The 16,858-nt window shown below is 44.8% G+C and overlaps 1 protein-coding gene across 15 annotated transcripts in view; it reads right to left on the bottom strand.

Annotated features, from left to right (window-relative positions):
- Nucleotides 1-16,858, bottom strand: part of RBFOX1 (RNA binding fox-1 homolog 1) — a 2,034,214-nt gene that overhangs the window by 326,144 nt on the left and 1,691,212 nt on the right. The window contains exon 1 of one of the 15 annotated variants that reach the window (XM_038540451.1): nucleotides 12,247-12,584. The exons of 13 other annotated variants lie outside the window; for them this stretch is intronic. In XM_038540451.1, coding sequence (XP_038396379.1) covers nucleotides 12,247-12,333 — 87 coding nt within the window. In that variant the 5' untranslated portion in view covers nucleotides 12,334-12,584. Of the gene's footprint in view, nucleotides 1-12,246; nucleotides 12,588-16,858 lie in introns of those variants that run through there. One more of the 15 variants, XM_038540450.1, reaches the window with a different exon arrangement.

Raw genomic sequence — 16,858 nt, forward strand, 5'->3', positions numbered from 1 at the left:
CCGCAGCCCCTGGAGGAACTGACATGCTTGACAGAGAATGTGTGTTGGTAACGTCGCTTGATTTGTGTTTAAAGGGAAAACAGAAAGTGCATTTCCAGGAGGTTTAGACATTGATAACCAAAGAGAAGGTCTTGTCAACAAAGCCCCAAGGACCATGTCCCAGCAGTCCCGTCCTCGCGCTTCTCACCGGCCCACCTCCCGCTTGATCTCCCGGAGGACTCGGGCTTCCAGGGGAACGAGACCTGCTGCCAGAGGGCTGCAAGCCACAGAGAGGACAGCTGATCAGAAATGACAGCGGCACAAACCCCTGTTAGCCTCCGCTGCGAGCAGGATGTGCAGGGAAGAGACAAGGCTGTTGCCCATGGAGGCCGAGCGGAGGCCCCAGAGCCTCCCTGGGAGCATCCCCAGGCCGCCCGGGCCCAGCCCTGGGAGCTGGGAGGGTGGAGGGGGAGTTTACTCTGCTGGGCTTCAGTCTCCTTGAAAAGAAGGCTTTCCTGGATGCTTTATTTATTTATTTTTTTAAAGATTATTTATTTATTTATTCATAGAGACACAGAGAGAGAGAGGCAGAGACACAGGCAGAGGGAGAAGCAGGCTCCATGCAGGGAGCCCGATGCGGGACTCGATCCAGAGTGTCCAGGATCACACCTTAGGCTGCAGGCGGCGCTAAACCGCTGCGCCACTGGGGCTGCCCTCCTGGATGCTTTAGAGCAGCAGAAACACCCTGTGGAAAATATCCGATGCAGTGACCGGCGGCAGTAGCAACAGCAGAAATAATAGGAATGTAGTTATAATATAGTAAATATAAAAATATTGCTATTAACTATATTATATAGTATCATATAATCATATGTATTATAGTTACATATATGATAATCATACATTATATATAATTCTATGATACATAATATTACATATAATTGCGTTTTATTTAATGAATCGTATAATTGTATGTAATAGTATATAATAATTATAAAGCATATAATTGCATCTGATAAGTGTATATAATACCTATTTTATATGTGTATTATGTGTAATACATACTATTATACACACATAATATATGTTACATAATATTGTCTAATCCTTATTATGTTGTTATTATATTATTTCTATTCTTTTTTATTTTTATTTTTTAATATTTATTTATTTATTTATTCATGAGAGACACAGAGAGGAAGAGAGAGGCAGAGACACAGGCAGAGGGAGAAGCAGGCGCCACACAGGGAGCCGACGTGGGACTCGATCCCAGGTCTCTAGGATCATGCCCTGGGCTGAAGGCAGACGCTAAACCGCTGAGCCACCCAGGGATCCCCTATTCTTTTTTTTAAAGTATTTATTTATCTATTTTGAGAGAGAGCACAAGAGAGTGAGGTTGAGCGGGGGCAGGATCTGAAGCAGGCTGGAGTCAGATGTGGGGCTCCATCCCACGACCCTGGGATCACGACTTGAGCTGAAATCAAGAGTCAGACGCTTAATGGACCGAGCCTCCCGGGCGCCCCTTATTATTTCTGTTCTCATTGAGCCTTACTACATACCAAGTACCATTATAGGTACCTTACAAATACTAACACATCTGATCCTCAAAATCAACTCTGATAATGGTCCCTATGCAATGAAGGATACCAAAGCATGGATTTAGGTGCTTTTAATATGTTCATTTTACAGATGAGAAACCTGCAGTACAAAACAATTGAGGAATTTCCCTCAGGAGGCAAAGCTGAGATTCTAATGCAGCAGACTAACTCAAGAGCTCACACTCTTACCCAATACATAACATACATATATGTGTTCATATATGCATCATATATATATGTTATATAATTATATGCCATATATATATAACATATATTATTATATATATATATATATATATATATATATATCTGGCAACACTCAATACTGCCTCTATTATATAGTTAGTTCTAGTGATGTTTGGAAATAAACTTGTAGCGTTGCAGTTGCGCTTGGACATAAACCTACTAATATGTTAACCGAGTACTTTGCACGTGCCGGGCACTGTGCTGTGAACTTTACATGCTTTGGTACCTCTAACTACCACCCAACAGGGTTACTGCTGCCCAGAAAGGGGAGCAGCCTTGTCCGAGGTCACAGGGGTGGAGGCAGGAGCTGAGCCAGGTGGTCCGCTCCAGGGCCCACACCCCCACATCGTCCCTGTAGCCTGCTCCCCACCCCCACCCCCAAATACAGCGATTCACTTAGACACTGTAGGTGAAATGCCTTACACACCGCCTGGTACCTCGTAAATGCCTGAAAATAAGCAGCTGCTGTTGTTTTTATTATAACTAAATGTGAAAAGCCCAGTAGGCATTTTCTTCCAAGAAAATGACGGAAGTATGAATTTATGACACCGTCTGCTCAGAGGGCAGATCCTTCGCCCCTTTTAAACCTCGACAAAGCCCCTGTGTTGTCGGGCAACACCAGTTCCAAAATCCAGCTGCTCACGGAAAACCCGGGGCTGCTGGTAAACATAAGGCTCACCAGGCCCTGCCCTCTGATGCACAGTCCGGGGCCCGGGGTGGACGGTACACCGCTGACCAGCCTGCCCGCACGCTGACCGTAGCAGGCCTGGAGAACACACCGGTAAAGGCGGTCCTGGAAGTGACTGGGAGCCGTGTTCTTCCCCGAAGGCTCCCAGCAAGCTGCCCGGTGCCAGTCGGCAGTCTTGCACTCACACTCCTCCCTGCCACCGGGTGCTGACAGATGGGAGCTATTCTTATTATTTAACATTTATTAAGCGCCCACAGTGTGCTAAGAGCTGCATGGAACAGGGGTGTGGGTGGTCCCAAAGAGTGTGTCCCCAGAAGGGTATGGCCACATGGAGGGGAGGGGATGGGCCTCTCTTCCCCTCTTCAAAGTCCACTTCTCTCAGCCAGCTCCACTTCCAGCCCCAGAAGTCCTACTGGAGCCAGAGGACAAAGATTTGGACAAGAATTCAGTACGAGGGAGGCCTTTTTCATGCTGCTTTGTGTGTGACCAGCAGCCCCAGCTTCCCAGGCCATTGACTTGGGGAATGAGAAGGGCTGGGAGTTTGATACAACCCAAGGCCATGGGCTGTGCCTGGCCGCATTCCCTGGTCAAACACAGGATGGTATTGTTTCTCTCTCTTGCTTGCTCACTCTCTCTCCTCCACAGCCTTCCCCAATGGCACCCTACTCTAACCAGCTGCACCAAAATGCATGTCCCTGGTTGTTGAGAATCTGCACTGAGAGGGAACAGAGAGATACAAATGTGCCTCCTCACCCCCAAACCTAGAGCATCTTCATATGAAAAAGAAAGTGCAGCCACCCAGGATATCATGAGAAAAACCATGGCGGCAAGCAATGTTGGCCATCCATAATGAAGTGCCCACAGAGAGCAGAGGCTGTTCTCCATGCTTTGCAAGTGTCATCTCATCACATTTTCAGGACTCCCTCCTGGAGTAAGTGAGACTGTCCCCCACTGTCAAGTTGAGACAATGGGAGCTCAGAAAGGGAAACCCCACCTCACACAGAGGCCAAGATGCCTGCTCAGATTGGTCTGAGTGGGGCACCCAGACCTTGGCATTATGTCATGCTGCCTGAATAGCATTATGTTTGTACTGCAAAGGCCTCGGGTGTGGTCCTTTTTTTTTTTTTTAATTTATTTTTTATTGGTGTTCAATTTACTAACATACAGAATAACCCCCAGTGCCCGTCACCCATTCACTCCCACCCCCCGCCCTCCTCCCCTTCTACCACCCCTAGTTCGTTTCCCAGAGTTAGCAGTCTTTACGTTCTGTCTCCCTTTCTGATATTTCCCACACATTTCTTCTCCCTTTTTGCACACTTTTATTTCTGACTTTGACTTTGGGAGGTAGAGAATATGGCATATTACTCCTTTATAGATGAGCAAGGGGAGACTGAGAGAGGTCCAGCAACTTGCCCCAAGTCACCAGGAGAAGGTCATGGCCAGGTTCAGGTTCCCCTGGTCTAAATCCGACACTTTAAACTCTCTGATCTAAACCCCCTCATGGGGGATCCCTGGGTGGCGCAGCTGTGTGGCGCCTGCCTTTGGCCCAGGGCGCGATCCTGGAGACCCGGGATCGAATCCCACGTCGGGCTCCCGGTGCATGGAGCCTGCTTCTCCCTCTGCCTGTGTCTCTGCCTCTCTCTCTCTCTCTCTCTCTATCATAAATAAATAAAAATTAAAAAAATAAAATAAAAAAATAAACCCCCTCATGAAATAAGAAGAAATAGCTCTACAGAGAGCACTCTATGAGAACACCCTGGAATGCATGAGCTGACTGCCTCTCCCAAATGCTCCCCACCTCTAGGAGCCAGGGCAGATTAGAAAGTGGAAGGAACAGTAACAGCTGAGGGAGGCCACCCTCTTCCCCCAGCATGACATGCTGAACTCACTGCATTACTCGGAGCCACACACAAGGTAGGATAGGACAGGACTGGCCACGGCTTCAGAGACACAATTCTTGCTGTCACCCTTCTTCCTCAGAAAACCAAAAAACAAAAAACAAAAAAAAAAAAAAACAAGCAAACAAAAAACTCTACCCTTTGTCTCCTGGAACACACCAGAAACCTTGTCCTTTGGGAAGGATGAAAAACTATCCATAGAGAGCCATCTTCCTGGGACTGTAGGAAAATCCATCTTGACCGCGTAAGCTACTAACAGTGGTAAAGACCTACTCCTACTCCAGGGCCGAATGGGGTTGAGACTCTACTGAGTTCTAACTTTAAGCAGTTGTGATTAACTTCTGATTCTCCTGCCATTAGTGTTGTCATGTATGCTACTTCTGAGGACAGAGACTGGGTCTTATTTTTTTTTTAAGATTTATTTATTTATTTATTTATTTATTTATGAATGATAGACATAGAGAGAGAAAGAGAGGCAGAGACACAGGAGGAGGGAGAAGCAAGCTCCATGCAGGAGCCATACACAAGGAGGATGGAGTCCCGACGTGGGACTTCATCCCGGGACTCCAGGATCACATCCTGGGCCAAAGGCAGGCGCCAAACTGCTGAGCCACCCAGGGATTCCCATGAGACTGGGTCTTAGACTTGGGTCTTATAACCCAAAGGGCTCAAGCTAGGAACCGGGCATTTGCAGGAGCTGCCGACAAGAAAAGACCTGAGGAGTACTGAGTTCAATATTTCTGGACACCTCTTAAGGTTCAGCAGTTAATCAAGTGGACACACGGGCTGGTTGCATGCTGGTGGGATGCATGTGTGATGGAACTATCTTTAGACGTGAGAGAAACATAAATAGGGGTGAGTATCTCTGTCATAAATCAGCCGGGGAAAACACTTACCCAAAACAACCTTTAAAAGACAGGGAGGGGGCTCCGCTTCCCCATCAAAGGCTCAGATTGCTGAACACCAAAGCAGCAAAGTGGAGTGTGAAATCCACAAGTTTCTCCAGCTCTGCTTGTCCCATGCCAACGTATTATAAAAAGCAGACTTGCTGATATAGCATGCCTTTAAAATGATCAAAATGACAGATGGTTGCTGCAGAAACACATCCTTTTTATAGGACTGATATTAATCAGAAGAGATTGACAGTGTCCCTTTAATCTTTTAATTAAAAAAAAAAGTGCATTTCTAGAATACAGTACAGGGCAAGTCGCTAGCATCTCCGAAGTTCTTTGGAACGACGGACCATCCACATTATTTCAAACTTAACTGGAAGGCTTTGGTTTTCCTTTCTTTATATATTTATTCGTGTATGTATTGCTAATAGAAGAGAAATGATGTTGTTGCCTGAGAAGCCCAATCTTGGCTTCAGTTATGCTGTCACTAAATGTCCTTAGCAGACTGTCTTGACTTCCCTAGACCATGCCTGGTGTCCTCACCTGGAAAATAGTGGGAATGCTCCAAACAGACCATTTTGTTGTGGGAGACAGTACTGTGATTAATTTGGGTGGGCTAACACCGAATAAAATTGCCATATCCTACTTCGATATGTCTGATCATTAATGGAGAAGCAAGGTGCTTTGGATGACAGCTAACTGCCTGGTGAGTAGGATCACTGGCATCAGGCAAAGAGGATAATTAAGATCAGGATCCCACACTTCCTTCCCTGGAGAGGGTGTGTGCAGGGTTCAGAGGAGAAAACACATGCCTGGATTTCTGTAATAGCTTCAGCTAGGATTGCTGACCATGAGAACCCGGTATTTTCCTGTCCAGCACCCCATGTTGAGAACAGAACTCATTTTTTTTCCCATCTATCCACAGCCCCTTACAGCTCAGTCTGGGAGGACTACAGCCCCTTGCAGCTCCAACGTGAGCAGTGAGTCCAGATGATTGCTTTGGGGGTGGGCACAGTTTACAAGATAAGATGAGGAGACTGCTATGTGGAACTTTTGCGGAAGAGACTTGTGAAGATGGGTTGGGATCCAAGCCTGGAGTTGCTTGGGCACCATTTTTGCCACCACTTGGATGTGGTGTGCTTGTGAACAAAGACCAGGAAAAGACAACCACTGTGGGGTTGTGGAGACACATGACTGGGTTTGTTGGAGCCTCTGAATTCAACTGTGCCTGAAGCTGGATTGTCTTCTTTTTCCCCTATAGCCAATACAAATTGGATTTTTGTTGCTTATGAATAAAAGAGTCCTGAATAAAGATTCATCATGCCTCTCTCTCTCTCTCTCTCTTTGCTCTTTCTCTTTCCCTCAAATAATGCAGAATAAACATCTACCCTACTATATGTATGGTAGGTAGGTAGGTAGGTAGATAGATAGTATCAGATCTTTCCTACGTATTAGGATGTAAGCTTCATGTTGAAAGGGGTCTTGTGTGTCTTCTATCCTGCCTCATCACCATCTCCTACTTCACAGCCTGACGTACAGTAGGTGCTCAGTAAATAATTGCTGAATGAGGAAATGAATCACATTTAAAGCTCACAACCCACCTTGCAAGACAGGTATTCCTGCTTTCATTTTGTAGCTGAGCAAACAGCCTTGGAGAGGTTAATTGACAAGCCCAAGGCCACACGCTTAGTAAATGCCAGGGCCAATATATCAACCCGGACCCATTTGACTCCAAATTCTCCTCGCCACCTCCCTGACTCTTTAATTTAGTCTGCTGTTGACACGGCCTCTTTGGCAGTAGAGAAAAGTCACTTAGTGACTAAGATGGAGTTGCCTCAAAGTAAATGACACCACTAGCATTTATAGCAGGTGTACGTTCTGATGTCTTTCCTGATCAGCAGATACTCCAAACATATTGATAACATCGCAGGGCAGCGATATCAGCCACAGACCAAAACAAGTTTACGTCTTTTAGGTTTATCCAAAAGTGTATCTAAATGACCTGCGAGTTCTTTACATGTTCCCCTACCTTCCTGTGGGGATGGTTACTCTTGGGCCACTGTCAGAAGCAGCACTTTGGCAGTTCCTGGCATCACTGCAAACGTGTATGCAGATCTGTCATGAACTACGTCACCACATTCAACGGTGCCGATCCCTGCTTGGAAATCCAGAGTACAGGGGTTTGCTTATACCATCCTCATCCCTATGAGGGGGGGCACCAATCAGCCTTTCTCTGCCACCGTCTACTCTGTGATGTTGAGTTAGAAAACATACAGAAAAGATGGCAAAGAGTGCTCAGGACTCAAATCCAGGAAAGCGGATACTCACCTGCTGGATTCACAGAAGAGTGTTTCAGAGCCCATTCGCAAGTGGAGCACTCAGAAATGTTCATTTCTGAGATCCTTGCAGCTCCTTTTGACCTATATCTTTTGACTTTTGAGTCCTATGCTTAAAGGATGTCAAATTCCACAGTGTCAATGGGATGGGGAAGATACTGAAGCTCTATCTCGACACATCACCCCAACACCACGAATTCTGCAAGGTGCTCTGCTCTGCTAGGAAGAGCTTTCTCCTTTGCTTACCCAGTTGATGCCTGCTGGTGCTTTACAGCTCAACTCAAATGCCACCTTACCCTTTTAACCGCCCTCTTCCCTACTCAAAGAGACCTCCACCTACCCCGTGTCTCATGTGTTTTCCTATGAATTCCCATGGATGCACCTCAACAGTAGGCTGGTGAAGAGGGAAGGCTCTGGCCCAACATACCTGATCCAAATCTCAGTCTGTCACTGACATTCCTGTGACCTTGGACAAGTTACCTTACTGGAGTGTCAGTTTCAGGTTCTTTGTATGCAAAAGAGGCATCATAATGCACGACTGTGATTCTTTATCTGAGACCTTTGGGGTCATCTGTATTTTGAAATTCAAATTTTTATGGGGGATGGGGTGGGGAATTGTCTTTTTCAGAAAGGTAGTTCAGTGGAAACACTGATTATGTAACACCCTCAGTAGGGTCTGGGACAACACTCTGAAATCAAACACATAAATGTCCCTGTAGCAAAATATATGAATATTCACACCAAGTGGGATATAGAAAGTCTATAAATAGGCACACATCATTTCAGGTCAAGTTTGCTTCCCAAATGAGTTTTGGTGCCAAACTCCCCCTCCTAAAAACCCTGATTTACAGAGCTTTTTGGAATTTAAAATTACAGATAAGGGATGGTAGGCCAATAGTACCACATGTTAAGGTTTTGTAATAACAAATCGAGGCAATATACCTAAGTGTTTAGCACAGCACCTGGCTGAGAGCAAATACTCAATAATTATTCCCTGTCATTCTTTTCTAATGCTTTCCTTGCAGTGTCAGCTTTGTGTTTATCTAGTGTTCTCGATTTCATGGGCTGTGAACCTACAGGTCTGTGGCTGTAACTATCACTTTAGTGTCCTGGGTATCCAGAGCAGTGCCTGATATAAAACATGTTAGGAGTGAAGGAATCACTAAATTAACACATTCGTGCTGTTTATACTGTCTTCCATGTAGGAAAAATAGTCTTTTGATCCATTATCTGTAATACCTAGATGGGATGGGGAGTACCTGCCCTAGTGTGGAGAATGATCCGGCCACATATGGTCAAAGGGCAGAACTTTTGGCAGATAGCTACAGCGAGGAGTGCACATCTGAACTCACAACCCAGAGCCAAGGGCTCATTAGACCTAAATGCTAACCAAACAGACTAATCACTTACTAAGCCACTGTTCTCTGATGTCGTTTAGTCTTGTGCAGCCATGGTCTATGGCTTGGCTAAGTCATCTTGGCAACTTTTGGATTCAAGACCGATTGACAACTGACTTGTCAGACCTTCTTTGTTCTCAGATCATACAGCTCATCGATCATTCAAGGTATTGTCGAACATTTAAAGTACATAAAGAGGTTCGATAGGGACATACATTATTCCCTTTTATCCAAAGATTCTGAGATTGAGATCCATACCAAAGGAAAGGATTGATGTTTATACAATGCACTTGGTAATACTACTCTTTTCCTCTTCTGCTTCTAACTACCCATGAAACTGTCCCAACTGTTCAGCTCAATCCCACATGGCCATTCTGGAATTCTCTGCATGGATGGAAGGAGAAACGATCTACCTTGCTAAACATTCAACAAGTTTAGACATGAGATTGGGGGGGTGGGGGTGGTTAGGAAATCCAAGAGGGTAACAATTCTGGCTCTCCCGAGGGATGGCAGGTGGGGCTCATTGTAACTATTGGATCCACTCTTGGAACAAAAGACCTTGTTGAATAACAAGCCCTAGAATTAGTGGAAAACAGCTCCACTCTCTGTTTTTGCCAGACCAAGATGATGCTCTCTCAAAGCCTGTGATGATGTCTGGTCAATTATTTTTTTCTTCAACTGAGTAGAGCAAAACAGGGCAAGGCTACTATGAATAAGAAAAGTGGCACTTGAAAGAATTATGAAACAGAAGTTCTTCTGCCACAGAATTGTTGGCTCTTGAGGTTGGAAAGATCTTGGGAGGAATCTCAAACTCTGATCCAACAACCCTGTCAAGTGGTCACTACAACTCTGTTTGCATATCTCCAGTCACAGTGAACTAACTACCGATGATGGAGTATGCACACTATTTTGGATCACTTTAATGTCTTGCTGATGACATTATTAAGGTGTGGGTGGCACCTTACTTCCCTATGGGAAAGCTCCTGCAATTCTTGAAGAGTTGGTAAAAAAACAAAAACAAAAACACAAGGTCAAGGAATTGGTAAGCAAGCTGATACAGCCTGCTGGGATGCAGGACAGCTGGTGTCAGAAGCCTCAGCTGGAAGGTGAGAGAGTGTGTGTGTGTGTGTGTGTGTGTGTGTGTGTGTGTTACAATTTTTCTCTCTTTGAGCTGCTTTTCCTCCCCTGCAAATGTTACTGCAATGGAGTGATTTAAGTTTCTTGACGCCAATGGGTAAATAACAGGCTCTCTCAGCAAACCAGAAATGAAGCTAGTCTCTTTCTAGCCATAGCATTTCAGTGTGTTCCAGGGGATTGGGAGAGGAAGGAGATGAATATGTCACAGCAGCTGGTCTAGAGGCTCCCCGCTGCACTGCTCTCCTGACTTATGGGTAACTAGTTACCAGAAGTGTCACTTGGGAAAACAAAGTATGATAGGGCTAAGATCTGCAAGTAAAATCACTTGTCCCTTCCAAAAATAACTGGGTATGTTTCTCAAAACACTCTGCAAAGGAGGAAGAAATAGGGCCTCCCCAATTTCTCTGCTGGCCTGCGCGTCTCCTCATCTATCATTGGGGTAATACGTCCAGAGTGGCATTTCGTAATGACAGCAACATTCCAGCAAATCGATAGTTATTTAATTCCCAACAAGCTCTGAAGTCCATTAAGCCTGATTACATTCACCCATTTCAGTGGGTGCCACTATTTTTCCTACACCGGCACTTAATCTATAACAGGAACTTATGAGAACTTTCAAAAGCAATTTCAGCATCAATCAGCATAGAGTGAAGGGCACGATTTGCTTGTAATTATTTATCGGACAGGGCAGCAGAGGGTCTGACAAAACTCCAACAGCTGACCTTCACCCCAAGTTTCCAATAGAAGCCAAAGGCCTTCCAGTTTGCCATGGACTCCTGCTTCAGGCCCCATGTGTGCTCCACGGACCTGCTTATGCCAGGGAAGACGGAATAATTTCCATGTTGTGAAGGACCATTCTCCAGATGGTCCACTCATTTCTCACATATAATACAGGAGTTTCCAAACTGAGCAGAGGCCATAAATCTAGGATGATAGAATGTTCTGTTAGTACTTAGAATCATCCCTGCATGTCTCAAATCACTGAAGTTCTTAAAGTTCACAAGAACCATCCAGAAAAGGGGGGAAAATGTATTTGACCAGAACCCTCCCCAGAAATTTTAATTAGGGTATTGCAGGATTTTGAAATCTATCCAGAAGTGCAAGGGACAAGAATGAAGGTGAAAAGGTGCAGGAAACACAAAAGACATTTTGTTTTCCTTGCCGGTAAAAACGCGATACAGGATTCATTACAAAGGGATGGCTGTTCTCAAACAAATAACCAACAAACAACAATCACCTAACCATCTGGGTTCCCCACGATGTACAGACTCTGTCATTTACTCGATGTTAGCTTTCCACAGAGAACTTCAGACATACACCCACCCAGAAGCCAACGCTTGTTTAAAAAGACAAACTTATGGTAAGGGGGAAAAAATATCCCAAGTACCTTATTGGTTAGATGGTTCTCCCCGCACAGAATTAATAGCCTTAAAAGTAAAACCAACACACATTTCAATCCTCCACTTTCTTGCCATCATTAAGATGTAAGCAGCTGGTAAGGGATTCCTAGAATAATCGCTCAACTTCATAAATTAACCATCAACAGAGTGTTCCCTTTCGCCTCGATGCCACCCCTCAACCCAGGTCGGGGTCGGCGGGGGCGGAGGGGGGAGGGCCTCTATGAAAATAGCCAATCCACGTGAAGGCAAACATATGAATTGATGCATATTTCATGCCTTTTCTATTTCCTGGGTTCAAGCTCTTAACCAAGTCACCTCATGATAAGTTACTTTGCCTCATGATCTGCTCTGGGAGACTGAGTCCCTCAGAAAGCTGGGAAGGAGAGCAAATCCTTTGCCCTGTGGTCAACCTCCTGAAGCAAAGGCATGAATGTTAAACAGCACCCAGATCAATACAAGCAAATATAGCTCAACTACACCATTTATTCAGCCATGAGAGATGTCAATAGCCAGATTAGGGTGATCCATCTTTTTGATTTCCTACTGTCTTCCCACTGACTACACGAGGGCTTTTTCCTGTATTAAAAGTGTTTGCTTTCTCAACCATAAAAATTCCAATTATTACTCTGAGCACTCTGGAGTTAAGTTGCTTGCTGGCAGTGGCCTTGAATTACCTGGATCAGTCCGGGGAAGTAGGGGGCTGCTGGAACGATCATAGGCACGCCATAGGGATGCAGGAGGACTCCTTGAGAAGGCAACATGCTTTACGTGAAGGTATTATTCCCTCTGAAGCTCAACACATCAATGGAGAGTGAGGGGAAAATCTATAGACCCAACTTCTTCCGAACTACAAAGCTGAGAGCCAAATCGCTTCTGTCAGGAGCCAAGCGCTCATCAACGCCGAGAGGGGGAAAGAAAGAAAATCCGCATCAGCAACTCTTAATGTGAAAGTTTTCTTCCCAGACGACGAGGAGAAACAGCAGCTGCAGAGTTGAAGCTACCAAAATGGAAGGTGCTATTTTGGGAACGGCTTGCCTAACATGACTAACCAAATACTCTTCATTAATTTACTTCTCGGAGAGAGAGAGAGAGAGAGAGAGAGAGAGAGACCGACCAACCAAATGACAGGGAGAGAGAGGTAGTCCGGCTATAGGATTTGGGCTCTTCCAAAGAATTTGGACAAAAGGCAAAGGACAGAGTCCAGATGGGCTTTGTAGAGAGAAATACTGAGCACGTAAATTGATAGGATTATCAGTTGCCACTTAAAACTCAAGGAGGTTAATGTGGGCAGCCTTTGGTCCTGATCCAAGAGAAGCTAGGGTGATAGTATAGTTTGTGTCCCCCTCTCTCTCTCCCTCTCTCTGGTTTTATTTTTATTTTTATTTATTTTCTTTTTATTTTTTAATGTTGTTTATTTATGAGAGAGAGAGAGAGAGAGAGAGAGAAAGAGAGAGGCAGAGACACAGGCAGAGGGAGAAGCAGGCTCCATGCAGGGAGCCGGACGCGGGACTCGACCCCGGATCTCCAGGATCATATCCTGGGCTGAAGGCAGCGCTAAACTGCTGAGCCACCTGGGCTGCCCTGGTTTTAATTTTAAAGGGGAAATCTGCACAAACAGTCCAATAATCATACCAGCTAACATTTGCAGAGGGTGCTAAGCACAGAGAATGAATGAAGTTATTGACATGGGCTATGTCACTTATTCTGGGAACCGTCTGAACTACTATCAGGTCCAGGCGAACACAACAGGTAAGGAGGCTCACACTAGCTGGATTGTTTGCTCTCAGGCCGAGCCTCTGAGCCTTGGTCTCCTCATCTGGAAAATGGAATAATAACAGACCATACCTCATAGGGTTGCATGACCAAGTCCTTGGCATGATGCCCTCTGTACAATACTGTAGGCCAATAGCCAGTCTCATCCCGTGTTTCCTGTTCTTGTCTCGGCGGTCAGTATGGACACATCTCTGGCCTCAGATCAATGGTACAGATACGTTCAAATTGTCACTTGTAGAGGGAAGGCACGGGGGCCGGTGGAGAGCTCCCCGGTTTCAAGAGCGGGGATGGGGAACAGACAAAGCCAGTCCGCTCAGCTAACGCCGAAGGCCCAGGGATCACTGGAAATCAGCTTCAAACCAAATATCCACGCGCCACATTCCACCTCTAACTCTAAGCAGGACACAGGATATAGATTTTGTAGAAACTCAGGGCGCTTCAGACACCACAAAACATATTCAACTATTGGCTTTTTCTAAATCCAAATGTCAATTCCTCCACTTTTAGATAGCCAAGGTGTTTTTACACTACACTAATTTTAGTTGCTTGATTTAGCTGCATAATTACATTTCTAGATAACGACAGTGGACAGCGTTTGGCAGAGAATTCAATTATTTAAGGCTGAATTTTGGCCATCTTGACAAGGTTTCTCTGTAATTGATTCTCGTGTATCAAAGTGGCCACACTGTTACAATTCAGAAAGCTCCAGTAACAGCTGCAAGTTGACCCCTCTTACTTAACAGCCTGATACTGTTTCTAACTTTAGCTTTTGACTATGACTTTCAACACCGCGCTTCTGAGAAGTTACCAGGGAGGACAGAGGCATCGCCACACGCCAGCTTCCCAGGATGGGAGGGCTGTTGGTCACTCTGGTAAGGGCTGGGCCTGACTGGATTATGCCTCCTCCCGGTTATAGCATGCAAAGACCATTGGAGGAGGAGACAGGAAATAATTTGGTCATAGAGTCCAGAAACTTACACATTTAGATACTTAGTTTCCTAAAACTAGAACAGAGGTGACAATACGCACTTGCTCTTCCCCAAGACAACTCCAGAGAGCAAAACTACAGGAGTGTTTTGGGAGCCACAGAGTTCCATAAATACGAAGGATCATTGTATTTATTACTGTATACGTTGTTTTGGTTAAAGAACCTGATGGGTTCGGAGAGAAATGAGAAATGCATTATACATGGGGCATATAGACACATGGCTATTATTTGCAGAGAGGGCACTGCCTTTCTGCTTTTCAAGAAGTCTGCACGGAACAGAAGTTTTTGCTGATTCTGCGTGAGGAGCATCCATTTCCTCCTATCTCTTAAGAGAAGGGCTCATTGTTTTGTGACTCTTTTCATTTTGACTGCCAGGAAGCTCAAAGACGAAGAGGTGGGCCTCTGTCGGTTGTGTTGGCTTTTACTGCCTGTGTATTTGTGTTCCAGTCTTCGTGTCCTGACCACCTCCAACCCTAACAGCTGCTATCCACATTGTTTCTGATTCTGATTTTACATTCATATATTACTGTCATGTAAAATCTGTAGCAATTTTGCTTTTGGAACTGTTTGAATTGAACATATCCTTGTTCCAAACCCACCTTGAAAACTTTGTGCAGTCATAAAACATAACATTTAATGACAATCCTTCAGTAAAACCTCTTTTTCTGAACACAGGCTCTGTTTTTCCAAACAAGAAGCACCCAGTATTCCTAGACCATAATTCTTTTTTCTTACATCCACTCCCTCTGCTAAAAGGCAGACATCACCTTCTGTGCATCCCTCCTCAACCACCGGCTCGGCACACGACTCATGATAAATGGTTGGCTATCCAACGTCTAGTGCATGGTATTAAGCTCATGTTTTTGTTTTTTTTTGTTTTGTTTTGTTTTCTTTTGCTTGTTTTGCAGGGACTTTGAAAATGCAGAATAAAAGAATAAAGCAGAGATTGGGGGAGCAGTGGCTAGGAGACACAGATAGGCCTCAGAAACACAGAATTCAAGGGAAGGGCTGTGCATCAATATTTGCTATGGCCATCCCAGACAGGAGGGCAACTTGCTTCTATAAATGGGCAGATGATAAATAGCTCAGGTGTTGAGGACCTCAGCTCTTTGCTGTAACCACTCAAAACTGCTACTGTCACATGAAACCATTTATAATGCGGAAACAAACACTGAAATTTGAATTTCCTGTAATTTTCACCTGTCATGAGATAGTCTTCTCTTGATTTTCTCCCCCTCTTGAAAAGGTCTAACAACCATTCTAAGCTTGAGGGTTATAAAAATGGGTAATGGGCTAGGTTTGGCTCACAAACCATGGTTTGCTGACCCCTAATTGAGAGCATATATTTTAATTAAGGCTCTGGAAGTCAGACCTCAATATAGTAGCAAATATATCCTCCTTTTTTGGTTGCCCTCTGCTTCCCCATGTGCTTCTTGATTTTTTTCTTTCACTTCCTTGGTGCTAGTCCTGTTGATCTTCCCTGTGTCAAGGATTTCCATCAGGAGATTTTTTTTTTTTTTTGGGTGGGGGGGTCTTAGCCAGGCTTTGATGGTTCAATCTTACCCTCACTCTCAAAAAAATAAATAAATAAATAAAAACCAAATAAACAAACAAACAAACAACCATCCCAGCTTCCATCTTCTTTCCCCAACCTTCCATGATGACACTGCTTTCTCAGAGACTGCCCTTCTCTTTCCCCCTCTTGGCTCCTCTGCCGAGGTCAAACGCTGCATCTCCCTCTCACATCTGAGAGCGAACATGAGGATTACACTGCTTGCCACCAGCCTTTGTGGATGGCAGGCACCCAAAGTTTAAGCACTCACATAGAAGAAGAAAAAAGTAACACAAATGTCGGCTGGAGGTGGGGAGAGGACAGCACTCAGAGACCAATTCCTGCCGTATGGATTCTGTTGGTCAACAGAGCCAACTGCAACCTTGTGGACCAAATCCAGGCTGGGTAGGAGGATGAAGGGGAGGAAGATGAAGATGTTGATGATGATGACGATGATGGTTTGTCTGCATTGTGTAAAAGAGAGGTGATATTTTTAAATGGAGGTGTCTCATGTAAAATTTAGATCAATAGTAGTATCTCTTGAAAACCTGGAAGATCTAGAAACGTTGGGCCACATTTCCTCATACCAATAATCCCTGAAGTCTGGAAAGAATCTGCCTCCCCCATAGAGCAGGAGAATCAGACTCTGTGAGACTGTCTCCACCATTCTTTACCTGCCACCTGAAAAGAAGCCAAGGGTTAGCTGCCACTTGTGGACCATTGAAACAGAACGGAACAAAAAGCATAAAACAGAATGTTTCTCTGACAATATTAATTGCACTGTCAATCATTTGGATATTGACAGTGTTTATCTGACAATATGGATCCATGCGGAACATGGACCCACTCATACCACCACCCCATTTCCAGGCCGAGTTGGGGAAGAGACAGTTTCCTACAGTATTCAAGGCCCTTTATGATATTCCTAACCTTTATTTTTCCAGATTCATCCTCTAATACACCCTGTCCTTCC

The sequence above is a fragment of the Canis lupus genome, chromosome 6, assembly GCF_011100685.1.
Source record: "Canis lupus familiaris isolate Mischka breed German Shepherd chromosome 6, alternate assembly UU_Cfam_GSD_1.0, whole genome shotgun sequence".
NCBI lineage: Eukaryota > Metazoa > Chordata > Mammalia > Carnivora > Canidae > Canis > Canis lupus.